General features: G+C 58.9%; 1 protein-coding gene and 2 long non-coding RNA genes across 4 annotated transcripts; 1 reads left to right on the forward strand and 2 right to left on the reverse strand.

Annotated features, from left to right (window-relative positions):
• Window positions 1–4,080: 4,080 nt before the first annotated feature.
• LOC144378151 (uncharacterized) lies at window positions 4,081–10,862 on the reverse strand. Its single transcript, XR_013439760.1, has 2 exons — window positions 5,146–10,862; window positions 4,081–4,502 (listed from the first exon to the last, which is right to left on the reverse strand). It is a non-coding gene; the product is annotated as an uncharacterized LOC144378151 (long non-coding RNA).
• Window positions 10,863–14,261: 3,399 nt separating this feature from the next.
• Window positions 14,262–17,491, forward strand: LOC144378150 (uncharacterized). The gene is made up of 2 exons (XR_013439759.1): window positions 14,262–16,543; window positions 16,716–17,491. It is a non-coding gene; the product is annotated as an uncharacterized LOC144378150 (long non-coding RNA).
• Window positions 17,492–20,634: 3,143 nt separating this feature from the next.
• On the reverse strand, window positions 20,635–25,722 carry Pck1 (phosphoenolpyruvate carboxykinase 1). 2 transcript variants are annotated; one of them, XM_005327077.4, is made up of 10 exons: window positions 25,566–25,722; window positions 25,132–25,396; window positions 24,579–24,760; window positions 23,972–24,175; window positions 23,693–23,880; window positions 23,228–23,390; window positions 22,584–22,808; window positions 22,367–22,498; window positions 21,897–21,992; window positions 20,635–21,694 (listed from the first exon to the last, which is right to left on the reverse strand). In XM_005327077.4, exons 2-10 carry the CDS (start codon window positions 25,353–25,355, stop codon window positions 21,240–21,242), a joined length of 1,869 nt encoding a protein of 622 aa, XP_005327134.1. In that variant the 5' UTR covers window positions 25,356–25,396; window positions 25,566–25,722; the 3' UTR covers window positions 20,635–21,239. The 2 variants fall into 2 exon arrangements, with proteins under 2 accessions (XP_005327134.1, XP_013214970.1); XM_013359516.4 differs by having other exon boundaries at window positions 25,132–25,365; window positions 25,566–25,714.
• Between the last annotated feature and the right edge of the window lie 692 nt (window positions 25,723–26,414).

The following is a 26,414-nucleotide window of genomic DNA, read 5'->3' on the forward strand; positions in this document are numbered from 1 at the left end:
GCAGGCACCCACCAGGACAGCAGAGCCCCACTCCAGTGGCTCCCAGGTGGCTGCTGGCCCTGGGTTACATCTAGAGGTGTCCAGGGGAGGGGGCTGCTCAGAGGCCAGGAGCTCCCGTGGGAGATCAGCTCCCCCAGCCCAGACCTCTGCCCTCCACTCCTCCAGCTTCTCCTGCCCAGGAGCCCAGGGATGTGGACAGACAGGGTCAGGATGGCGCAAAGCAAGAGCGGGGCCGCAAAGGACCCCCTTGGGCCCTGCTGGGCAGGAAGCCATGTGCCTTGACCTGCTGGGCCAAGGGGCAGGGAGCTGGGAGGAGCCAACCAGCAGGACACACACAGGCAGGGGACAGGCAGGGCAGAGCCCCGACCAGACTAGTGGGCTAGGGCAGCAGGACCAGGGAAGCTGGGCTCAGAGCTTGGGGACACCAGCCCTGTCACACAGCTGGAGAGCCACACAGCAGCAGGGGAGCGGGCAGCTTGGCTGGAGTGGGGTCCCCATGTTTCCCCATGGCCTCCTCCCCCTCCAGCAGCCTCTCCCACTGACGTGGCCTTGGCGCAGCCACCTCCAGGCGTGTTGTGGTGTGTAGGTGACAGAGGGTGGCCTTTGGGAGCCCGCTGTGACGTACCACTGCCTTTCTGCCTGTGGCCAGGGAGCACTGACATTTTGCCGTTAGAGACCTGCATTCAAATCCTGCCTCCCCGTGAGGCTGCAGGAGGGTCTCCTGTCCCTGAGTCTCGGTGCCCTCGTCTGCACATCGGGACAAGGTTGTTCGACCCTCTTTAACGGGGCGTGCTCAGAAAGCGACTCTACGGGGCAGCCCCCAAAGCTGCTCTCCTCGCGAGCATCCTGTGCTGACCACCATGTGGACCTCATCTCCGGGCAGCGCTCGGGAAATGCATGCAGGGTCGCTAACCAGGGTCCACTCCACCTGGAGCCCTGGGTCGGGGCTCAGGAGACCCCGTCCCAGCCCAGCCCCTTTTCCTCTCTGGCCTCTGTTTCCCCGTCTGTAAAAGGGGTCCGTGAGGACTGTCCTGCTCTTCCAGGCTTCTGAGCCCCGCACACACCGTACCTCATTCATTCCCACCACAGACCCGGGAGCCTGCCCCAGTGTGGGGCGCTGGCCGCCCCTAGGGCCACTGCGGACGGTTGGGACTTACTGGTGAGGGGCTGGGATCCCTGACCTGGCGAGCACTGTCGCTGCCCCGAAGACAGTGGGGACCGGATCTGCTAAGACCCCCCAAGCCTCCCCAGGACACAGTGAGGTCTGCAGGGCCAGCCGAGGGTCTGGCTGACAGGTGGGTGCCCCATCCTGACGTCCACCTGATGTCCAGCAGCATCCGGGGCAGGCACTGGGCTGAGACCCCAGAGGCCACTGCCCAAGTCTAGGTCTGCCTTGGGCAGCAGAGGAGGTCAGCAGGGTTCCAGCCCCCAAGTAGGAACCCTGGGCCCAGATAAGAGCGGCTTTGCTCTGTGTCGTGGGGGGCACCTGCGAGCGTCTCCCGGGACCTGGACCCAGCACTTCGGGGCCCAGAGCGGCCGGCTGCTGTGGGCCCCTTGAGACAGAGCTTCCCCACAGCCGCTGGAACAGAGGAAGGACACGCAGAGGGGGGGTTCCCTGTCCATGGTCCTGGCTGGGAGGCGGGGCCGGGCAGCCGCGAGGTGGCGGCTGGGCAGTGGAGTCGGGCAAGCCTCTCTGGTTGGAGCCGCAGCTCTGTGCTGGTCACAGCACCCAGGCTGTGTTGGTATTTGAAAGTCCCTTGTGGTCCCCTGTGGCATGAGGCTGTGACTCACATACCCCCAGGGCATCGGGAAGGCACCAGGTGAGAAAGGACCACCAAGGAGTCCGCAGCGTCCCCAGCCCCAGGGAGGACCACCAAGGAGTCCGCAGCGTCCCCAGCCCCAGGGAGGACCACCAAGGAGTCCGCAGCGTCCCCAGCCCCAGGGAGGATCACCAAGGAGTCCGCAGCGTCCCCAGCCCCAGGGAGGACCACTGAGGAGTCCGCAGCGTCCCCAGCCCCAGGGAGGACCACTGAGGAGTCCGCAGCGTCCCCAGCCCCAGGGAGGCCCACTGAGGAGTCCGCAGCGTCCCCAGCCCCAGTGCCCTGGACACGGGATGAGAACAGAGCCCCCTGGGGGGAGTGGCATGTGTCACAGGAAGTCTGATTGCTGTGGGCAGTGAGGCCTCCCACAGGGGTGGACACCCCACCGCCCGGGCTGAGGGGGACCAGCCACGTGCCCAAGGGCTCTGATCCCTGCCGAGCAGTTTGGCCCCGAGCAGAACCGGCCGATTCCTGACCCCTGCCTCCTCCGTTGTCTGAATTCACCCCACGTCTCCTGTGAACACAAGACCTGGGCTTAGGGACACTGGGGGGGGGTCTTCTGGGGCCCTCTGTCCTCTGCCAGCCCCAGATCCAGCTCCGAGTTGGGCACCCCCCTCCTCTGCTCGGGAGCTTGGAGGGGAGGTTCCACGGTTAAAGCCCCAGCAGCAGCAAAAGCACATCTCTTCCTTCCAGAAGAATCCATAGGGCGGCTGCCAGCTCCCTGCGCTGAGGACTCACCCCAGCTGCCCAGGGGCATCAGGAGCCCCGCGGCAGAGGGCAGCACTCACCCTGGCTACAAGTGGGTCTCCTCCCCTCTCTGGACCTCCACGACCCCCTGGGACGGTCCTTCAGCCCTTTCCTCCAGGCCAGGGACGGCTCCCCCTCTGCCCCCTCCTCTCCGTGTGTGCAGGGGGCCGTTGGCCCCAATTAACAGAGTCAGAGCCACCACCCCAGGGGACTGTCTCTGCTCCTCGCTGTCCATCCTGAGGCCTCCTCTGCCGGTGCTCCCAGTCCGACTGCCCTGGCCACCTGGCTGGCCCCGAGCCTCTCCACTGAGCTCGCAGGCAGCTGCCGGGTGAAGACCAGACCCAGGCTCCGCTCCCTCCAGGCCCCGCTGCCGTGACCTCCCGCTGGCTGCCGGGGGCACCCTCTGACCCTCACGCTCTCCCAGGTCTCCCCTTCATGCCAGATCTCTGCCAGCCCTGGACGTCCCCTTCTTCCCCGGCTCCCTCGGCCTCCCGTGGGTCCCGGGACTGTTCCCCGAGGGTCTGAGCACTGCACGAGTCAACAGCAGAGTCATTTCATTGACGACGATCCCCTGTGGTTGCGCCAGTCACGGGTAGGAGAATAACCCCGTCCTCCAACACGGATGTTGGGTGCAAGGCTGCTGGCCCCCCAGCCCTGCTGGCCCCCCTCCAGGGACAGCCAGGATGCGCCCTCCCTGGAGATGGCCAGGAGGCGGCCTTCCTCGGGCCCCTGTTGGGTGGACAACCATGGTGCATAGAGGTTGGAACTCAGTTTTGGAAGTCAGCCGTCGGATGGCCCCCAGCACCAGGCACTGGGATGTCATGGAGGAGGGAGGCCAGGGGTGGGGCATCCCCAGCGTGACCATCTCTGTGGCAGCAGAGGTTCCCTGGGCCGGGTGGCCCCAACACTGCCCCCCACAGGCCGGGCGCTGTCCTCCCAGGCAGCTCTGGATCACGCAGCGGCCCTTTGCTCAGCCAGCTGGAGAGCCTGGGCTGGGAGACACGGGGCCAGAGAGGGGCACAGGGAGGTGGCACGGTGGCAGCCCCTGTCCCCCGTCCCCTACCCGTGCACGGGGCCTGAACTGGCTCCCTTTGCCCCCCCACCGCCCCTCCCTCCTCAAAGCCCTCCTCCCACCATCCCCTTCTCCATTGGCGGGGGGGGGGGGGCTTCTACAACCAGATGGGATCCTGTCTACACTAGGGGTCCTCAGAGCTGAGTGTGCTGGACAGTGTCCGGGAGACCGAGGCCCCGCAGAGCCTGGATCAGCAGGTGGGAGGCGCATCTCCCTCCCTGACGGGGCCAGGGCAGCTGCAGCTGCTGTTCCAACAGTGTCCACTAGAGGGCCGTCGGCGCGGAGCCCGGCTGACTCAGATCTGGAACCTACTGGAAAGGGCGCCGCGGGCAGGGGGCGAGCAGACGTGGGCGGGGGCTGTCAGCGGCTCAGGCCGGTCCTGAGCAAGGGCTGGGCCTCTCTGGACCCATCGGGTTTTCTTTTTCTTTTTTTTAGCTGTAGTTGGACACGATACCTTCACTTTATTGGGTTTTATGAGGTGCTGAGGATCGAACCCCCCACCAGCCCAGCCCCAGCCCTGCAGCTGGGTTTCTTCTCTGTACATTGGGAGCAAGGGGGTCCCTCCTTCCTAGGGTCACTGCGAGTCTTAAATGTTCTGTTCTGTGATTCTGGAAAGTCCCGGAGAGACCAGGGGACAAGGAAACGCAGGATCCCAGAGGCCGGCAGAGGGAGGGGGCGTGGGGGGCGAGGGGGGAGGGGGAGACGGGAGGGGCAGCGGGAGCCAGCCATGGGCTGGTCCTGCCTGGACTCTCCTGGAACCTCAAGCTCAAGGCTCCTCCGGACTGATCCGCTGTCCTTGGCTGTCCTTGGCTGTCCTTGGCTGTCCTTGGCTGTCCTTGGCTGTCCTTGGCTGGACGCTGCTCCTGGGGTGGGCAGTGGGAACAGCTCCAGAAGCCCCCAGCCCAGGGAGCCCCCGGCCTGTGCTACTGGCCCCAGGAGGCAGGGGGTGGGGGGAAGTGCTGGCCACCGAGGCCATGCAGGCTCGGCCTGGCCCAGCAGGTCTCCTCCCAGGCTGGTCCGCCCTCCCTCACCCCTTATTGCCAGCAGCTCTGCGTGGCCACACCCTCAGCCTGGAGCCCCCAGCCCTCCAGGCTCCCAGTGCCACTCCTCAGGCCTTCGCCCTTCCTGGGCCTCCTGAGCCAAGCCCCGGCCCTGTCCCTCCGTCTCATTCCCAGGTCCCCTCCGCCTAGTGTGTCTGCTTCCCTCTCTGCTGGTTCGTGGTCTGTTTTGCCTCAAGACTCCAAACGCAGTTGGGTTTATACCCTGAACCCAGCCTGAGGAACAGAGTGGGCGCTGGCTGGCTGGCTGGATGGGTGGACAGATGGACAGATGGACAGATGGACAGGTGAAGGAAGCACATGGCTGAGAGTCAGGGAGGTGCTCTGCCACCTAGGTGATGCTGATTCATGAACTTGAATTCCTGCCTGCTCCTTGCTCTGTGACCATCCTCTGAACCTCAGCCCTACATGTGGGACCATGAGTAACCCCAGGATTTAGGCAACTGACCTTGACCGTGGAGGTGGGAGTTCCTTCTAACCAAAAAGACCCGGGGAGTCACTGATCTGAGGATAGCTCCCTCTTCATCCTGGGCATGCCCCGCAGCCTAGAACACAGACTAGAGTTCAGTGTGGCGCATCGAACAGAGACTCAGGGGAGGAGTAAGTAACTTCATTGAAACAGTAGATTATCTCACTTGTAAGTGATAAAACTCCAGAGGAAGGAAGCTCAGTGTGAGTTAGGTACCTTCTAGAATTCACCAAAGATCAGATTCTTTCTGTCTTGGCTGCCTCTCCCTGCTTAGCACAGAGCTCCTACCTCATGGACCAGGTTGGCTGCTTGTGCTCCAGCCATCAAGTCTCCTTCCCAGTCATTGGGATTTTTTTTTTCTCCCTATAAGGACACTTCCTAGAAGGCATCACATAGACTTCCACTTACGTCTCACTGGCCAGCCCTAGCTCCTACATCCGTGTGCTTAGGAGCTAAAAATGGAAGAGCTCTTTCCTAAAGAACATAGGGAGGGAGGATGGGTGGCGTGGGGCAGCTGGCAGTGCTGCCCGTGAGCTAGGCTGTTTTTCCCTGATTTCATCTGCTGTGTGCCCGGGCCGTGCAAACAGCAGGCTGCAAGCTTGGGAAGGCCCCGCCCTGTGGGCCCTCATTCCAGGGGCGGGGACAGACGGGAACCCTGCCGCAGGAGAGTGAGGAGGAGAGCAGAGACCAGGGGGACGAGAGGCTGCCCCAGCCCAGGAGACCGGAGCCCTCCGAGGAGGGCACATTCACATGGGGGCTCAAGGCGGGAGGAGCCCAGGTCAGTGCCAAGGCCACTCACGGGCAGTCCACCCCTGGGCAAGTCACTGGACCTCTCTGAGCCCCAGTTTCCCACCCACGACGTGTGGACAGCAGCTGCCCCTCTCCAGGTTGTGGGGTGGAAGTCCTGCGCACAGAATGGGGTCTCCGTGGAGGAATGAGGTCCGAGAACCTGAGGACCCTGCCCCACCCCAGTGGGTCTCAAGTGGAGGAGACCCCCAAGAGTGTCAGGGTCTGGAGCCGTCTGTGGTGGGGACAGCTGGGAGGGGGCTGCTGCTGGCATCTGTGGGTAGAGACCAGAGATGCTGCTCCGCATCCTGCAGTGCCCAGCACAGCAACCACAGCAGAGAAGCACCCATCCCCAAGGTCAACGGTTTGGGGGGGACAAAGGCAGGACCACCAACCCCAAAGCCCACTCCTCATCTCCCGGCGTGGCTCAGAATCCCCAGGCCAGGCCGGCAGCCCAGGCGGAGGACCGAGACGTCTGGTTTTTGACAGACATCCCCGATGACTCACACATTCAGTGAAGTTTCAGAAAACTAAACTTCTTTGTGCTTATAAAGTGCCAGGCACGTAGTAGCCACCCCCCCACACAAAAATCCATTACAAGTTTAAAGTACAGCTATTATTTTTACAGCATTGCTTAGAAATGGCTTGCAATCTCTAATTTGCTAAATTGATGTGTATATTGACTAAATAAATATTCGGCACGAAGCCCAAGCCCCCCTCCACACTTATTAATCCTCAGGAAATGGAAACACAAGACACGAAACGAGCTTTTGCTCAGAGCTGCAGACAGGAATACATTATGTTGTTTTTCCAGCGTTCGGGGACTTGACTCTGCAGCAGAGAACGCCCAATCACCGGCTCCCAAGTTTTCCATGACGCACGCGTCTGCCCGGGAGACGTGCTTGTGTTGCTAAGGTGCTTTCTCAGACTTTAGAGTCTGGGATGAGAAACTTTTACCTCCACGGGGGGACATCTGGGGTGACTGCTTTGGGGGTGGGCGACTCGGGGGGTTCTTGGTGGCACCCATATGGATAAGGGAAATCGGGGCTGCTGGCAGGACTCCCAAGACCCCCGGGGCCGTTCTCTTTCTTCAAGGATCGGTGCTGTAGGGCTCAGCTCTGGGGGACAGGGCAGGCGGCTTGGGCTGGGAGCTGGGTCTTCAAACAGCAGCCCCCAGGTCGGAGCCCCGTGCCGCACACAGCTCCTAGGAGTGTCTGCTCTGGGTCTCACCAGGGCTTTGTCCTCTGGGCTCCTGGGGGGGCCTGGGGGCTGGCCTGCACCCGGATGCAGAGGGGCCCCCGACAGTTGGGGACGGGGTGGGGAACAGGTGGTCTCAAGAGACTGCAAAAGCCCCTGACTCTGGGGAGGTTTGCCCAGCGGCCAGCCCAGGGCTGGGAAGGAGGCTGGCCTCTGAGTTAGGAAATGGGGAGGCCTCCAGCAGAGGAGAGGCCGGGACTTGCCTTTGCCCCACTGGAGGGGGACTCGGGAGCGGGGGGCACTGCGCATGGACTTGCCTCCGCCCAGGCCAGAAGCTCCCTTAGGAGGCGAGATGCCATTCACCCCAAGGAGGACAGGACTCAGAAGCCTCCAGGCTTAGGCAGGTCTGCTCTCTGCCCCAACCGTGGTGCACCCTGGGTAGCTGGTGCTCTTGCTGAGCCTCAGTTTCCTGGAGTGTAAGGTGGAGTGTGTGACGGTCCCTGTGGTGACTGCTCCCAGCCCCTAACCCAGAGCGAGCTTGTCACTATGGAAGGAATCAGAGCTCCTCCCACCAGGACGCCATCTAGCAACAGAAGGGCTGGAGGATGGGGTCCAGGAGGGGGCCACAGTCAGTGCAAGGGTCCTGGGGTACAACCAGACTCCACACCAGTGGGCCAGAATGTGGTTGATTGGCAAGTGGGACGTGGGCTCCAGATGAGGGCAGAGGGGCAGCCAGGGTCAGATCCCATGGGACCCTGTGGCCAGAGGAGGACTGTGGATTGTAGCCCCAGTGCAGTGGCAGCCATGGGAGGTTTTTAGGAGCATGTCTGAGTGTCAGTCCTGGTGCTCCAGAACAAGTGTCAGCCCCGTTTGGCTGCAGCTCCCAGGAACTCGGCTCCTGAACTCAGCCCCCAAGATGCAGGTGTCCAGGTCAGCTCAGGGGGTGAGGGCAAGGCCAGTCCCCTCCAGGGCCTGCAGAGACGTGGTGAGCGACACAAGGGGGTGGTCTCAGGGTGAGACCACGGCACGCACACCTGCCTGGGGCAGAGGGACAGGCCAGCTGCTCGCTGGTGGAGGCGTGCGTGAGTGGGGAGTGGGAGGTGCCGGGCCACGCTGCCCCCTGCTGGCTGCTTCTGACGGGGCCCAAGCCCAGGAGTGCTCCGTGACCTGTAGGGGAAACCCAGAACAGCCGGGTGGCCCTGCAGAGGGGTGGGCTCGTCCCACAGCAGCAGCACCAGGGGGCCACCTCAGTGCCGCCCCCCCAGGAGGCCACTCGGCTCACTGAGGAGGGTCCAGGCCACCACTAGCCACCTGCAGGCACAGAAAGAGGAGTGGATCCTGGGGCTCAGGGGGCTGGGGGCTGATAGGGCCAGGCACAGGGAGCTTTCCAAGGAATGTTCTAGAACTGGATCCGGGTGGTGTCCACCCCCCCCTCATGTTCCTCTAAAGACCTGTGAGTGGTTCTGCGGGGAACTGCGCTTCACGTGGGGTCTGAGTGGGTCTGGGGGCTGCAGCCCCTCGCCCCCCGCCTCTCTCCAGCTGCCCAAGTTTCCGGGGCTGCAGAAGTTGGAGGTGGGGGGGTGCCTCCGAGCTCCGGGAGGGCTTCTGAGGCCACGGCTCCCCGCCTATCCATCCTGATCACCGAACTGGGATGGCTTGGGGCGGAATCTTGAATATTCATCTGATTTACAGCCGCTGCCCACAGCTTTATGAATCCGCCCACCCATACCTGCAGCCGGTCATCAATCTTCCCCCGAGATTGTGCTTCTGCCAGGAACTCATGAATTAAAGAGGCCCCGCGGCCCCTCGCCTCGCCGCCCTCCCCCGCGTCGCGCCGGGCTGGAGGAGGACCTGACCAGCAGTCAGAACATTGTTGTCGTCCTGCCGCCGCCGCCGCCGCGGCTCGGCGACCTTGGATGACTCCTGCAGACAGTCTGCAGTGAGCCTGAGAAACTCAGGGGGGCTTAGGTCCGCCTCTCCCAGCCTCAGTTTCCCCACCCGGGAGGGTGGGGTGCACGGCCCCCCGCCGTGGGCCTGGGGGGTCTCGGCAGCAGGCTCGCTCTCGCTGCTGCCCGCGTCGCCGGGCTCCGAGGGGCTGGGAGGGAGGGGTGCAGCTGCAGCAAGAGCCCCTCAGCTTCTCCCCAGCAGCCTGGGGACGAGGTCAGCCACCCCCAGGGCTTGCAGGAGAGACCCATCCCGGGGGACCCCCATAGAGAGTGGGTCCTGCACAGGGGAAGAGCCGTCGCTGTGGGCTGGGGCGGGGGGCACCCCTCCAGCGTCTGTCTGGCCAACTCTGGACAGAGACCCCGGACAGCAAGCTGCTGCACGAGGCCCGGGGGGAGTCCAGCAATCGGGAGACCCCCACCCCGGCCAAGGAGCTGGCCCTAGAGAAAGCTCTGGGTGGAGCATCCTGTGCCCCCCAGGCAGGAGGAGCGGGGCGGGCCAGCTCTGGGCCAGTACCAGGACAGGAGCTGCATCTTGGAAACAGGGCCTCAGGTTCCCTGTGCTCTGCCAGCAGGACCCTGGGGCCCGGTGGCCTGGGAGAGGAGACTGTGGACCCTGAGAGAGGTCTGCTATGTGCCCCTCCTCCAACACACGGGAGCTCTCCGGAGGGCCAGCTCCCAGCCCTGTCACCAAGCATCCGTGGGGCGCTGGGCAGCAGAGTGGAGTCGTAGTACAGACAGCCCGTCCCTCAGGGGCCACCGGGCACTGCTCCTTCGTCCCTTTGGGTCACAAAGACCTCATAACCCCTGTCCCCTGGGCTGGGGCAGTTGGGACATGCTGGGGGGAGCCCCCTCCCCAGGTCCCGGCTCCCAGCAGTCCCTCTGCAAGGCGGCTGCCTCCGGGGACCACATTTGCCGCCAAGACCAAGAAGCTGCCAGCCTTCAGGGTGCCCTTCCCGGATCTGAGTGACAGCAGATCGATCCTCGTCGCCCGGCTCTCCAGCCTCTGCGGCGGGGCTGCCGCAGGGAGCCAGCTCTCAACCACAGGGCTCCGTGTCCAGCAAACTTTCTGCGAGAACTCTGGGGCACAACGGAGCAGCGGCCATAGAGCCGACATCTGTTGAGCACTTGCTGTGTGCTGAGGGCATTCAGGGCACTTGGTGTGTACCCCTTCTTTGAGCCCTCCCTTTGGGTCTCTTTTTTATCCCCTTTCACAGAAGAGGAAGCTGAGGCACAGAGAGGTTGAGTGACTCCCTCAAGGTCACACAGCTCAGCAGCAGCTGAGGACCATGCCACACACACTCACCCCATATGCCACTGTAGTCTGCCTTCAGCCACTGCATGCTGATATATTGGGGTTCAAGTTGACACTCTGCTCCTTGCAAGTAACTGTGTCACCTTGTGAGGGTCCTTCGCCATCATGAACCTTGGTCTCCTCCTCTGCAAAAGCAGAACAGTGCACCCTGACCCCACTGAGATGCTGACTGGACTGGAGCCTATGGCCTCCAGGCCAGGCCCCTGGGCCTCCACCAGCACTTGAGAGCAGCCTCCTCCTGCTGGGACACAGACTCAGCCTGCAGTAGGCCAGAGCCAGGGCATCGAGGGGCCCAAGCCACCAGCCCAGCTCTGGGAGGAGAGGGGCCTTGGAAGTAGGTGAAAGTTGACAATCAGGAACGAGCGTTTCCCTAAACCGGGTCAGAGGAAAGAGGCCAAAGCTCACGGGCCTCTGCTTCTGGGAACAACAGCCGGAGGCTCCTGACCCACGGACTTTCCCCCTGGCACGGACTCCTGACCACGCTGGCACTGTTTACCCTGTGGGAAGGGAAGGGGCGGGGACAGGCAGGTGGGGCTGGGCGGCCGCCCTGGGGCAGAAGTTCAAGTCGGCAACCGAGAGCCCCAGGATCCTGGAGTCTGACTCTCAGGGCCCACACGGAGAGGTTGACGGTGACAAGACCCACTGCCCCCTCTCTGCAGACAGGGCTCAAATCCAAGCTCTTGCCCTCGCGAGCAACAAGGCCTCCCTTCCACCTCCTCTGCGGGCTAGGGGTGGTGGACACACAGGGACAGCCTTGGGAGCAGCCCTGATGAGGCTCCCAGCAAGCTGGCAGGAAGTATGGCTACTGTCGGTACAATACAGGGTCACCACTGTCACCAGTTAGACAGAGAGAGGGCAGGTGGATAGATGGAGGATGTTGGAAGGACGGACATGTAGGTGAATGGGTGCCCAGATGGAAAGATGGAGGCAGTGTGCACACCCACGATCCACACTTATCCTCTCTCCATCTTCCATCCATCCATCCATCCATCCTCCATCCTCCATCCTCCATCCATCCTCCATCCACCCTCCGTCCATCCATCCATCCATCCATCCATCCATCCTCCATCCATCCATCCTCCATCCTCCATCCATCCTCCATCATCCATCCCCCATCCTCCATCCATCCTTCATCCATCCTCCATCCTCCATCCATCCTCCAACCATCCTCCATCATCCATCCCCCATCCTCCATCCATCCTCCATCCATCCTTCATCCATCCTCCATCATCCATCCCCCATCCTCCATCCATCCTTCATCCACCCTCCGTCCATCCATCCATCCATCCATCCATCCATCCTCCATCCACCCTCCGTCCATCCATCCATCCATCCATCCTCCATCCATCCATTCATCCATCCATCCATCCATCCATCCTCCATCATCCATCCTCCATCATCCATCCTCCATCATCCCTCCATCCATCCTTCCTTCCAAGCATCCAAACACCCCCTGCCCCTCTCCTCCTCCATCCACATGCCCATCTTCCCACAATAAGTGTGTATGTGTGTGTGTTTGCACACGCGTGGGTGGGGTGTGGCAGGTGGAACTGTGCCGACAGGTAGATGGATGGGTGAATGCATAAGTAAGTGAGTAGGTGCTGGCTTCGTGCGCGCCTGGATGACGGATGGCCAGATGCTCCGACGGACAGCTAGATGAATGAACAGATGGAGGGAGAGATGAATGGACAGATGGGTCGCTGAACGGCTGGGACCATGAGCTACATGCTAAATTGCCTCCCTCCCAGAGGTGGCCGATCACAGTTGCTCCAGCTCTGCCTGATGCCCCCGGTGAGCCTGCCTCAGGGGGCCACCACTGTGCCCACACAGTCTGCCCCTCAGCCCACCCTCCGCTTTCACCCCCTCCAAACCCCCGGGGCAGCAGCCTGACACTTAGGACCTCCTGGAGGCAGGGCTTGGGCCCTTCCGGAAGAGGCCTGGGGGCTGTGGTTCGCCCTCCCCAGGAAGGGCCCAGCCTCCGGGGACTAGAGGGCCCTGTGCCCCCGAGGCTCCGGCCCTCCCCACTGCGCCACCTCCCTGCGGCAGTGCTGACAATTACCTTAATTACCCTTCAGTTAGGGGCTTAATTTATAATGTGGTGGCAAGGAACTGCTGGAGAGTCTCCCTGGCAACCGGGTGTTCAGACACAAGATTCTCGGTGTTTCCAAAGCTACTTTTCATCTCATTTCCCCCCTGAAAATTAACTTGGAACTTTTCAGATGCCGGAAATTTTAGCCTAACAGCAGGCAAGCACTTACGTCTGAGACCATCAAAGACCTTGATTTCTCCCCTGCCAGAGAGACGTGGGAAGTTGTTTGGTTTTCTCTGCCCCTTTGTTCCAAAATGGCCATTATGAAATGGCCAAGGCAGTTAGTCAACCTCCGACAAAAGCCTGTCTTCCAAGCTGAGGTCATTCAAGTTCACTGTGGCTGGAGTTTCCGATGTGAGCCCCAGAGGAGACCTGGGACAGCCAGGTGGTCTGAGCCTAGACCCAGTGGCACCTGCAGCCCCACCGCCCCAGCTGGAGAACAGCCCTGACCACCCCCCCCCCAGAGCAGAGGACGCCGTCTCAGGCTGCTCTCCATGAGGGCTCGCTCCCGGACACCCCAGTGTTACCCAGCTTCTCCACCCCCTGCCTCACAAAAGGTCCAGCTCGGAGGTATGGCCTGCTTGTCCATCGTCTGCCCCTTGGGGCGGGCCACACTACCTTTCTGGTCTCCTGATCCGTTAGTCCAGCCAAAGCACACACCTGCTCTCTCAGCGCCCCACCATCTGTGTTGGTCTCTCCCTCTAGTAACCCCCATGCGCCACCCTGACCCACTCTGAGCCCCTCTCCCACCACGGAATCCACCTGGGATTCCTATGTTTTTCCTTTAGATCATGACTTTGCAGATTCCTTATGGAATCCTCCGGACACTACTCAAATGCTTCCTGTGAGGACCTTTCCTGACTCTCCCAAGGCACCCAGTTGGCATGCTCTGATTTAGCAGTTATTGTGTGGACTGAAGGAACATGGGGAAAGGAGGCTGGTTCTCAGTGACAAGATGGGTGGCTGTCCGAGACTGGAGGCAGGGGGTACACTTGATGGACAGGCAAAGGCCAGATGAGGACTGAGTGGAGGCCATGGGTGAGTGGACCAGTGGAAAGGTGGATGGAGGGCATCTAGAGGCTTAGGTGATGGGAATATGAAAAATGCATACTTAAATGGAAGGGTGACGTGTTGGGTCTGTGGCTAAAAGGATGGATGGATGAATGGGTGGCTGGCTGGGTACATGGAGGAGTACGTGTGTGGGTGGGTGAGTGGGTGGATAGATGGATGGATGAGTAGATGGGTAGGTGACTGGGTGGATGGATGGGTGGATGAGTGGGTGGGTAGATGGATGCGTGGATGGATGGATGAGTGGATGGCAAGTTGGATAAGTGAGTAGGTGGGTGGATGGGTGGATGAGTAGGTAGGTGGGTAGATGGATGGATGAGTAGGTGGGTGGGTGGATGGATGGGTGGATGGATGGATGAGTGGATGGCAAGTTGGATAAGTGAGTAGGTAGGTGGATGGGTGGATGAGTAGGTAGGTGGGTAGATGGATGGATGAATAGGTGGGTGGGTGGATGGATGGGTGGATGGATGGATGAGTGGATGGCAAGTTGGATAAGTGAGTAGGTGGGTGGATGGGTGGATGAGTAGGTAGGTGGGTAGATGGATGGATGAGTAGGTGGGTGGGTAGATGGATGGGTGGATGGATGGATGAGTGGATGGCAAGTTGGATAAGTGAGTAGGTGGGTGGATGGGTGGATGAGTAGGTAGGTGAGTAGATGGATGGATGAGTAGGTGGGTGGGTGGTTGGATGGGTGGATGAGTGGGTGGGTGAGTGGGCGGCTGGATGGGTAGCTGAAGTGTAGTACAAATGCACCATCTCTCCAGCTGCCCAGGCAGAACTGTAAACTCGGGGGGCAGCACCAGGGGCTGACCTCAGAATTCTGACTGGAGCAGAAAAGTGAACCTATGGATTCTTGCCCACAGGAAATATTGCTCCTGATATCTTGAGGCTCAAAGTTTTTCAGTGACCCTGGGAAAAGGACAGGGCCTCCTGTGGGACCAATTCATTAGGAAAGACAGTCCTGATCAGCTCATCTAAGCACTTGGGCTGACTCTAAGTACCAGGCAGTAGGACGACATCCAATAACTATTCATTGGAAAGTGATGGATGGGTCTTGGAGCCCGGCCATCATGGGGAGGCACTGGTCGCCTGGGGACACTACAGACACTTCGATTCTCAGAGCACGTCCTCACGTCCCCAGCCACAGGGATGTTGACCCCGCTGTGACCAGAGTGGACCCCCACGGGGTGCAGTGACTGTCCCCCACTGTTAGAGGGGTCCCAGAGGACGTGTCTTTTCTGCTGGAATCGACACTCAGGAACCCAGGAGAGTCGACCCTTCTGGCCCACCTTGGTGCAGGGTGGGACGGACTCAAGCTCCCCAGGCTGACTCAGGGAACCTGGGTGGGACCCCAGGTCCTGTGGGTCTGTGTCCCCAAAGCCAGGGAGACCCAGTGGCCAGAGTGCCTGAGCCGGGGTGGCCAGGCGGTACTGCAGCTCTGTTCTACACCAAGTTAGGAGGACATGGGACCCTGTCCCTTTCCAGGGTTAGGTTAGGGTTGGGGTTTGGGTTGATTCTCAGATTCCAAAGGTCTCTCGAGCCCCAGAGCCCTCTGTCCAACCTTCACCGTCTCTTGTGACTTGGAAGAGGTCCCCGTAGGACATGTGCTTATTACAGTTGGGGGGGGGGTGACTTGCTCAGACCATTGGTCACATACCAGGAGTCAGGCTGGGTCGTCACCCCAGGGGGCTTTGAGACCCCAGCCTCCCTGGTATCCATCTGAAGGACTAGTGCAACTTCCCAGCATGACTCAGCGCTCCCTTTGTGCTGCTCCTAAAAACTTCAGCTCCCAGCTTCTCCCTCCAGACTCCCTCCCCAGCCACAACGCAGACGACGGGGATGGAGAGGGGAGAAGACAAATGGACCTCTTCCTTATCTACAAAGTGCTTAGCTGACTGCCAGGCACATAATAAGTGCTCAATAAATAACCATTATTAGGGGAAGCTGTGATGGAAGAAATCGGACAGATCAAAATTTAATTCTGCCACCCAGATTGATTGTGCTTCTGCCCAAGGAGAAAGACAGAAAGCGGATCTCGGCTCCATCTCTTCTCCCCCAGGCCGACATTGCAGCAGTGTCCTCCCATCCCCTTAGCCTGCAGCCTGTGGAAAAAAATAAAAAAGCAAAGCCGATCCGGCATGGTTGGCTGAGCCCTGCCCCTCCTGTCTCAGCTCCCCCGACTTCATGTTTAATTTCCCTGGGCTGAGAAGACGCATTCTGGTGATCTGAGTTAATCCAAAATGTACATCTCATCTCCTACCGGCTAATGGCTCCGAGTTCCGCTTTACATAATGGGGGAGCAGCTGCCGCATGAGTCACCGGGGCCTCTGGCTCCCTGGGCCCTGTCCTTCATGGTGATGAAGCCCTGGCCTCGCTTCAGAGGGACCCGCGACCTCCACGCCCACCGAGGCCAGCCCCGAGTTCACCTCCGAGGGCAGTGTTCCATTAACCAGCGGGACGTGGGGCAGGGGTTTGTGCCAACTCTGGGGGGCTGTGCTCAGCCTGGGAGGCTCCAACCAGACCAGACCAGTGCCCTGCAGCCAGTTCTGGGCGGCCCAGGCCCACTCCACTAGACCCAGAACTTGAGCCTTGGCAGGGGACTTCCCGGCCACCCAGGCTGGATGCCCCTGGGTTCAGGGAGCTGCCTTCCTGCAGCCCAGGCAGGCTGCCCGGCTCACAGGCAGCCCAGGTCTTCCTGATGGGGAAGCGGGCAGAACAGGCCCCCTTCTGCCTCCCTACGAGATGCTAAGGGCTTTCTTAAAGCTAGTCCAGTGTCCTGTGGCGGGAGTCAACGGTCACTCAAGTCCCTGAAGACAGAGGGCCAGCAGGCTGGGGCCCATGTGTCCTCTGCAGGCTGTGGGCCAGGGTGGAAGGTCTGGGGCACTGAGAGTGTGCCCATGAGGGTGTTGCCCCCATGTCCTGGGCCTGGGACTGAAAGATCTTGGCTGTACCTGGGGAGCAGATGGTGTCATAAAAGGGGTGAGCCATGGGGGCAGCGGTGGGGTTTTAGGAGGGGTGCTAAGTGCCATGGAATTTCAGGGTGCAAAGTGCTTTGGCGGTCATGTCTCCATGAAGTCAGGCTCTGCCTGGTCTCTATGAGGGCTCACTCACCTCCAGTTCCTCTTCTTCCTCTTTTATTTTATTCTGACAGTGCTGAGGATGGAACCCAGAGCTGCTCCCATCATAGGCAACCACTCCCCACCGAGCTATACTCCCCCCCTGGAATCCTAGACCTAAGAGCCCCTCCAAAAAGCCAAGTGACTCTCCCCTTCTTGGAAGGAAAGACTTCCAAGAAGCAGGACAGAGCACTTGTGCAGCCAGGGAAGCTGAGGCTCAGGGACAGGCAAGGAGTCTCAGGCTGCGGTGAGTTCTTCCATCACTGGACTCTGCTACCAGGGACGCGGAGGAGGAAATGGGACCCTCGTGCCACTGATGGACCCCGAGTCCAGGACCCTGCCCTGTGCCTAGACCTTTCCTACTGCTGTGATGTGAGCCAGACCCTCCCCTCTGATGCCCGTGTCAACCTAGGTGGGCTTCCTGGTGGCTGGCGGGGCTGGGTGAGCTTCCCACTCTCCTGACTCCAGAGTTCTTGCCTCTGCCGAGCTCCCATCTGGGGTCACAGCCGTGGCTCAAGGTCAATGCCATCAGGATGGAGAGGGAGGCTCCTGAGGGTCCCAGCTCTGCCACCTGCTGGTCAAGTTGGCTTTTGCAGCCTCCGTCTCCTACAGCCTCAGTTTCCCCTCTGGTCATCGATGCGGTGACGTGGGCAGCGCTCGGGGTCCCGGAGGCTCCCTGGCCTGGCAGTGAAGTGGCGGTGGACCTGGATGAAGAAGTCTGTGCCCCTCGGTTCTCTGCTGCACCTGCTTCTTCCTCCCTTCCTCCCTCCTTCACACGGCCCTGGAAAGACACTGGTTTCTAATAAGTGAACTTTTGTTGTTGTTGTATTCTTTTCCTCTTTTTTTTTTTAGAAATTTTTATGGAGCAATAATTCACATTCTATAAAACTTGCCCATTTAAAATGCATAATTCAATGGCTTTTAATAAGTTCACGGGATTGTGGAAACTTCACTGCGATCTAACTTTAGGGCATTTCCATCACCCCCAAATAACCCTGTCCCCGTTAGCATCCCTCCCTCCCAGTTTCTCCCCAACCCCTGTCAACCTCTGACCTGCCTTCAGTCCCAGCTGGGGACATTTCCCATGAACAGGGCACATGGCACCTGTGCCCTCCTCTGTGCCCAGCTTCTTCACTTAGGACTGGACTTGGGTGGCTACGTTAGCAAGGGGTGGGGTGCGGGTGGTTCTGGGTGTTGATTGGCAGTTCTGATGCAGTTTTCTTAAAGCAAATGTCTAAATAAATAGATAAAAGCAGGCGTCTCTCAGCCTACCCCTCCTCTCCCCCTCACATGGGTTCATCATCACCTGCTCAAGTCGCCCCTGTCTGTGGAAGGTGGGACGTGCATGGGACATTTGGAAACTGCTAAATCCTGCCTGAGGGTCTGGATGCCCCCCCACACCCACCACTGGTCCTCTGAGTAGGTGACCTCTTCTGCTCCCTCCACACTTCAACACCCCTTGTGTTTTCCTCCGCCCTCTCTGTCTGTTCTCAAAGTTGCCGTTGCTCCGTGGAAAGCCAGGCCCCAACGCAGCCTGTGAAGAGCAGCCGGTCCCTCCAGTCAGGAAGCTCGGAGGGACAGCTGTGGGCTCAGTTCTTCTCCCCCCATCGTTTTGTCCGGAAGCAGCATCTACCACGAGTTTAATTATGCAATTAAAGTCGTTTTCCTGGGCTGAACAAATATTTACAGCATATTTTGCTGTAAATTGCCTCGCCTGGAGAAGAGTCCTGCCATTCCGCCTGGCAAAGGCGCACGCGTCTGCATATCCCATTACCCAGGGGCTCCCAGCCCAGACGGTCTGCGGCGTGGGCTGCGCACCCCCAGGAAGCAGCCTCAACCCACAGACGCTGGCAGGTGTCAGCGAGGCAAATGCGTTCCTGGCCCCACTCCGGTGCTACTGTGGACCCAATGCCACTCCTCTGCGGCGGCCCTAAGTCCCAGCTCTGAGCCTCAGAGAAACCTCTGAGCTTTGTCCTGCTGCGGAGAGGCCCAGATGGCCGAGAGAACATGGCGTGCGGCGAGGGCTCTGTGATCATGGGCCCCGCATGGCTGTGCGCTGGTGGCTCTTCCTGTAATCCAGGTGACGGTCCTAGGGGAGCCTCAACAAGAGCCTCTCCCCAGGTCCCCACTCTGCTGAGCTCCTGTGCCAACATGAGCAGGAAAAAACCCCAGGACCGAGGCAAAATCACCTGCTTCGCTCTGCTCCACTTGAGAACAAGTTTCTGTCCCAAGCCCCCGTGCTCCCCATGGACGAGACCTGATGGCTGTCCAGGGAGGTTGAGCCAGGGTCTTCCCAGTGTAGGGGACGCCCCTGGCCCTGCCAAGCTGCCTGGTTTGCTGCAGACTTCTGGGGGGCACTTGTAGGGCACAGGGGAGGGCTGTTGGGGCCACCCAGGAACGACTCCCGAGCAGGGTGGGAGGCCCTAGCTTCCTGGTTATTGAAACCAGAAATCTCAGCCTAAAAACCAGGACCTGGAGACAGATGGAGGGCTCAGAGGTGTGCTTAGGGACACTGAGTCAGCGGCCAATGACAAGGGGTAAGTGGCGAGTCCTTTGTGTCCCCAAATCTCTTATTGTGTCTGAGTCACCTCCTAAGCTGTCCCCAGGCGTCCGGGGCCTGGTGGCAACATGGTCACCCTGGAGGCCAGGCAGGCCATGCTGTGTAGGAGCACTAGCAGTTCGGGATCGGCCAGCGTTGCCCCCAGAGCCAGTGGAGACGGCCGAGGGGCCAGGATGGGATGCCAGGGCAGGGCACGCACTGCAACAAACCGCACCTGTTTTTTAGGGCTCAAGAAATGGGCCCAAAGGCCCCCAGGGGGTGGCTGTGGGGCCTGGTGCCCACTCCGGCCAGCCTCGGGCCAGCCGCCTCCTCTTCTCTCTCCTTCACACATTCGGTGTTGGAGTCGGAGAGCACGTCCAGAGAGAGTTCCGGAAGCGGCATGAGGGATGGAGTCTGCAGCCACTGGTCTAAATTAGCACCGCAGAGAGCATTTCATTCCATTAAGTGGTTTTTCCCCATCACTGGTTTTGGTCTTACAAAGTGCCAATTTATCTGAGGAGCCAGACCCAGTCAAGCATCCCTTAAAGGGGCAGGACTGTGTCCAGCCCTGGTGGACCCCTCTGGATCTGTTTCCCCACCTGCAAACCTGGGGTGATCTCGGCTTCGCTGTCCAAGTGGAGCCTTGGGGGGTGGACCTGAGAACAGGCCTGGGGTGTGGTGCAGGGTGAAGGCAGAACCCTGCCCACCCAAGAGGGAAGAACAGCCAAGGGGAGCAGTGTTTATCTGCAGACAAATGCGATATAAAGTTTATGGTTTGTTTGGAGTGTTCTGGAACAGCCAATAAACCCCAGAAGCAGAGGAGACCAGGCCAGGTCTCCAGGCCCACCTGGGGCCAACCCATGCTACCTCCCTTCTCAGGCAGCCCAGCGTGTAGCTACAGTTCACAGTATGCAGAAGGAGCTTAACCAGTGCTCTCAAAGCAGAGCTCTCCTTGGCCTTTCGTTCTGAAAGGCATTTCCCTTCCACGGATGACACAGTGGGAAAGTATTGCTTAAAAAAAAAAGAGTCAAAAGAAAAGAGGCTTTGAAATTGTCCACAATGCAATTCTTAGGGACAGCTGAGTCCCCAGACCAATTTTTTTTTCCCAAAAGTTCACATTAAACACGTACAGCCCTGAAGCGGCACTGCTATTCCTAGCCATAGGGCGCCAACTAGTGGCGCCAGCAGATCCTGCAAGCAAAGCACAGCCTCGTTCCCATCCTCTATGCTCCCTCCTCCCACCACCTCCTCCCTGGTCTCCTCCCTGGTCTCCTCCTGGTCTGCAGTTCACCTGCTTCTCAAAGTGGTTCTGTGCGCCCCCACCTTCATGGGCATGGAGGTGGGATTGATTAAGAAGGATTCAATCCGAGCTCTTTCTTTGGATGGTTTAGGTGAGAGAAACCAAGCAAGTCGAATCCATCTTTCCTATAAAAGTTTATTGTGTAATCTTTTCCGAGAAGTGGTAAGGGTGCTGATTACAATTACATAAAGGTAAGGAACAACAGTATACAAAAATAATTTAAACACACACATTAGTAACAAAGCAACATTTCTTTCCACTAACAACTAGGAGGTAATCTTGCCTGAGATTTTTCGAAAGGTATTAAATATGTTTTAGATAACAGTACAAATACACAATGCACAAATACACAATGCTCACACACACATGTACACATATATACAGCTCAAGTGTTTTCTTCTGTGCATTCCAGCTAACTGGTATAGCTAACGTGGAAAAACTTAACAACTAGATGCCCAGGTGACCTTAAAGTTGAACAAAACATGCATTGGATGCAATTTTTAGAGACTTGCTAAGATTTCTCCCCCAATCTCCCCTGATTCCTAGCCTGGTCTCTGTGTTTTTCATCTGAACAATTAAATGTGCCTTTCTGATCTGCTCAACAGTGTGCTCATTGTGCTGTGGCTGGTGCCGATTTGGGAAGACTCGCTTTCTCTTGCTCTGAGTGCATCCTATGGAATGGAAAGGGAAGATTCTAAAGCTAAGGCCCTTAGCTTCTGATTACATCTGGCTGATTCGTTGTTTTAGTGCAAGGACCTGTCTGGTGATCTCGGAGGGGAGGTCAGCATTGACTTGGTCTTCCAAGTATCTCTCGATGTCTTCCACTTCCTCCTCCCAGAACTCCTTGGAGATGTCGAAGAGCTCCTCCAGGTCGATGTCCCCCAGGCCTTGCAGGTTCAGGGCATCCTTCTTCGGGATGTAGCCGATGGGTGTGAGCTGGGCGCTGTCTTCCCCATTGATCCGGTTGAACATCCACTCGAGCACCCTGGAGTTCTCCCCAAAGCCTGGCCAGAGGAACTTGCCTTCCTTGTTCTTCCGGAACCAGTTAACGTGGAAGATCTTGGGCAACTTGGCTGCTGGGCGCTGGGCCATGCTCAGCCAGTGAGCCAGGTATTTGCCAAAGTTGTAGCCAAAAAAGGGCCTCATGGCAAAGGGGTCGTGCATGATTACTTTGCCTATTAAAGAGAGGGGTCCTTTGGTAAGTGATGTGTCCAAAGGCTTAACAGGGACCGTCATTTACTGAGGGTAGAGCATGCCTACTTCCCTCTCTTCCTGCCCCCGTCTTTCTCTCCACAAACAGACACAGAGGGGGGCAAAGGGGGGCTGCCCAGAGCGCTAATCACCCTCCATGTGGTTTCAAGTCCTGACTTTGTTTACCTTTGTGCTCTGCCGCCGCCGTGGCCTCTGATCGCATGGCCGCGCCCACGAGCACACCATGCTGCCAGCTGAGGGCTTCGTAGACCAGAGGGACACCTTGAGAAAGACAGAAAACTCCTTCAAGCCTGTGACATTCAGTCTCTAAGACCAGCGAGGTCATCGCACACATGAAATGACTTGGCAAAACGGCGTCTTTTTAGTTGAGCAGCTATAGAGAGAACTGCTAAGGCACCGCTGTACCCACTGGAGCCACAGAGGAGTCAGTAAACTCCAACCCAGCCACCTTAGGTCACAGATCCAGGAAGCCAACGAGTTGGCTCTACCTTGGAGCTTGCAAGTTTATTCTGGATTGGGGGAAAGAAAGCCCCAGCTCATCAGCACCCTCTGACAAGGTCACGGAAAAGGAGAGATTCCAACTGTGCTTCAGTTCCCAAAACCCCGTGCCCCCGCCTGAGCAGAGGAGAGCTCACCTGCAGGTCTGCGGCCTCCAAAGATGATGCCCTCGATGGGCACGCCTTCCGGAGACTCCCAGGCAGCGTCGATGATGGGGCACTGGTCGGCAGGGGTGCAGAACCTCGAGTTGGGATGGGCACAAGGTTCCCCTACAAAAAGAGAGAGAGGCCCTTCAGCATCTGGCCCAAACAGGCACCTGCAGCCCAGAGCGCACAGCCTCCGGAGGGGGCTCACCATCCTGCGGGCTCCACTGCTTGTTCTTCCAGGAGGTGATGGTGACTCCCGCGGCCAGCGGCTCATCAATGCCTTCCCAGTAAACGCCCCCGTCACTGGTCTCGGCCACGTTGGTGAAGATGGTGTTCTTCTGGATGGTCTTGATGGCATTGGGGTTTGTCTTCACGGAGGTGCCAGGAGCAACACCAAAAAACCCATTTTCTGGGTTGATAGCCCTTAAGTTACCTGCACAGGTCCAACCGGAAAAGCGGTGGTAAACCCCAAGCCGGGCAGCCTGGCATCTGCCCGCTGGTTTCCGTACCAAGCTCCCCCACCCCTTTCCCTCCCTAGACTACGTGCCTGTTCTCATCGGGCATCTCTGAGACTGTGCATCTCTGAGACCCTCACAACTCTTTGCTCCTCTTCCATCTTCCACCCACTTATCTTAATAAATGTTTGTATATAAGCCACCAGCCATCCACGGCCTGTTTGACCCGGATTGTTAAAGGATGCTGGGCTGGCAGAGGACAGAGTTCTGAGGTTTCGCAGACTCTGAACTCACTGAACGACACACCCAACACTGGATCTGGGAGAGATGGCCGTGTTCGAGGTCCATAACCCACAGGAGTCCACTTTTTGTCACCGGTGGGGCCCAAGACAGTCACCTTGGTTGTCAAACTTCATCCAGGCGATGTCGTCGCCCACACACTCTATCTTCCACCCCGGGAGGGAGGGGTTCATCATGGCCAGGTTGGTCTTCCCACAGGCACTGGGGAAAGCTGCCGCCAGGTACTTCTTCTCCCCCGCAGGGTTGGTTATGCCCAAGATCTGCAGGAGACAAGGTTCTTCACTGAGGTCTCTGTTCTCTACTACCCTGAGGTCTAGGGATGTGCCTAGAAGTTCCCAAGGGTAGACCCTCAAGATCTATCTGCGTTCAAAAGAACGAAGTCCACAGGATCTCCATGGTGGCCACTGTGCCCGAGGTCCTTCAGCAGGGACATAGACTGTGGAGTTCATAATTACTTAAGAAGTTTCCCTGTCTATGAATCTCCCACGCAGACAGGAACTTGAACGGACTTGTGCCTGCCACCCCAGGCCTCCCAGCACGGACAGGGGACGTCCCCACCTACCAGCATGTGCTCTGCCAGCCAGCCTTCCTCCTTGGCCAGCCGGCTGGCTATCCTGAGAGCAAAGCACTTCTTCCCCAGCAGCGAGTTCCCGCCGTACCCACTCCCGAAGGAGACGATCTCTCTGCGGTCCGGCAGGTGGGCAATGAGCGTCAGCTCTGGGTTGCAGGCCCAGTTGTTGACCAGAGGCCCTGTAACAGGCGCAGCCGCGTCAGCGTGTGAACGTGCGGAGCACAGGAGCTTGCTTTTTATCAACTCTCAGTTCTGAAGTGGCATGCTTACTTTTGAGAGGCAGGGGGCACCCCACGGAATGGAGGCACTTGATGAACTCCCCGTCGCCCAGGGCCTCAAGGACAGGCGTGCCCATCCGCGTCATGATCCGCATGCTGGCCACCACGTAGGGCGAGTCCGTCAGCTGGATGCCGATCTTGGCCAGCGGGGAGCCCAGCGGCCCCATGCTGAATGGAATGACGTACAGGGTCCGACCTGGGGAGGGGCCAGTGGGGACGGTGAGCCATGACCTTGGCCTGCAGACACAGCTGGCATCATTTTCCGCAGGGATCCTTGCTATGGCCTCCCACCATCGATATCACCCTCATGGCCGCCAGCCCCAAGGTTTAGCAAAGTCCACTGCAAAGTGGACAAAAATGCCCAAATCCATGTTTTCCCAGGCTACGATGAGGCTCTGCCAGGCTGCGTGAAATCCACACATGTGGAACCCTGTAGGGCTCACGCAAGATGTCTGAGAACAGAACGGGGCGCGATTCACACAGAGTGGGAGACACTGAGGCCGGGGGCAGGGCTCCCTTGCTGTCACGGTCACCATCAGGGCAGGTGTCATGAGGACAGGCGTCTGTCAATCTGCCCTGTTGGGGGAATGGCTGCTCACCTTTCATGCACCCTGGGAACCTGGCGTTGAAGGCTTTCTCAAAGTCCTCTTCTGACATCCAGCGACCCAGCTGGCTGAGGCCGGTTTTGGGGATGGGCACCGTGTCTCTCTGCTCCTGGGTGATGATGACTGTCTTGCTTTCAATCCTGGCCACATCCCTGGGGTCAGTGAGTGCCAACCAGCTGCAAAAGTCCCAGGGTCCCCTTCAGTCAAGCACCGTGAGGAACAGACCCATCTCGCATTGTCACATTTCTCCCACGCCCAACAGGACCCGGAGCACACTGGCACATTGTAGAAGTGCGGTGGCCAAGCCAGCCGGCACCTTGTCGGGAAGATGTTGACTAGGCCACTAGCTAGGGCGGGGACTGTCTTTCATCGTGATCCGGAATCTAGGCTGCAAAGAGCATTGGCCTGCCCAGCTCGATTAGGGCCTCGGTGGCTCCACCAGGTCATCCTGTCTTGATGGTTCTGACCATTTTATTAAGGTTCTAAAGCATCTGCAGCCCCTGGAGATGCCAAGGAGAGGGCGGGGTGGGCCACAGCGGGGGCTTACCAGTTGTCGTATTTGCTCAGCTTCCTGATGATGCCCTCCTCCTGCATGCGGCCCAGCAGCCGTCCGTTCTCCTCCTCGGAGCCATCGCAGATGTGGATGTGCTCCGGCTGACACAGCTTGGCGCTGCTCTCCACGAATTCCCTCACCGCCTGGGGCAGGCTGTCCAGGTTGCCCTGGATGACTTTGGCTGAGAAGTCCAGGCCGTTGTGCAGCTGAGGAGGCATTTCTGCAGAGCTGTGGTAAGGGGCACAAATGCCAGGGTCACCTGAAACAGAAAACAGCCTTCCTGGACAAGAGGACCAGGAGACGCCTGCCGGAACATCGGACGGACAGCGTGTGGGTTGCACATGGCCAGAGAGTCATGGCCCCAAGGAAAACTGAGTTAGCTTTGTTGCTGGAATTTTTAGCCAGGTACAGAAGAAAGCTCGACCCACCTGCCTTCCTTTTGGGAGGTCTCCCGTCAGATCCAGGGAGGCTGGCCGTGTTCTTCCCGCCGGCGACTGTGAGTTCCCAGTGGGAAGGCCGTGCTTGGCGGTGGAGCCTCCTGCCTTAAATACCGTGGAGGACGGCCCTGCCCCTCTGATACACCCAGGGAGGCTCGCCTGTGACGTCGGGGGCAGGTCTTTGGATCAGCGCCACGGTCAGGGATGTTTTGGTCCAAGTCACCACAATAAATCCAGGGAGATAATCATTGAGCAGTTGTTAATGAGTGTTGGGAGGCCTCAGGCCGCGACCAGCCACAGTGAGTCCTTACACAACTTCTGATCGACTAAACTTTGACCCTGTTCACTGCTGATGCAAAACATACCCACCCTTTCTTTGACAGGCAGGTGGGGTCAAGGACAAGGCTGGCCCGGGGAACTCCTGGACCTCAAATGTTGTTGGCAGCACATTTTGTGTGCCAATAGTCACCGGTTGACAAGACACTACAGCTGTGAGATGCCAACCCCACAGCCAAAGCTCATGAGAAAAACACCCTGTGGCCAGTGTGCAACTCCTTGGCAAAGATCTGCACCTCTGAGCTGATTGGGTGCTGATGACCTTATTGAGTGCGTGCTATACACCCTTGCCACCCCCAAATAGGAAGTCCAGGAGGGCCGGGTTTCTTCTTATTTGCTCATGTTTGTATCAACAGCACCTGGCATATAGTAGGCACCGAATGCATACACATCAAACCCTATTCTCGGTGCTTTACATCAACTCATTACCACCAGCCAAGGTGCCACTTGGAACAATCCTACGTACTGACAAGGACACTGAAGGAGAGAGGTCCAGTAGACTGG

Source organism: Ictidomys tridecemlineatus, chromosome 5 (genome assembly GCF_052094955.1).
Source record: "Ictidomys tridecemlineatus isolate mIctTri1 chromosome 5, mIctTri1.hap1, whole genome shotgun sequence".
Lineage (NCBI taxonomy): Eukaryota > Metazoa > Chordata > Mammalia > Rodentia > Sciuridae > Ictidomys > Ictidomys tridecemlineatus.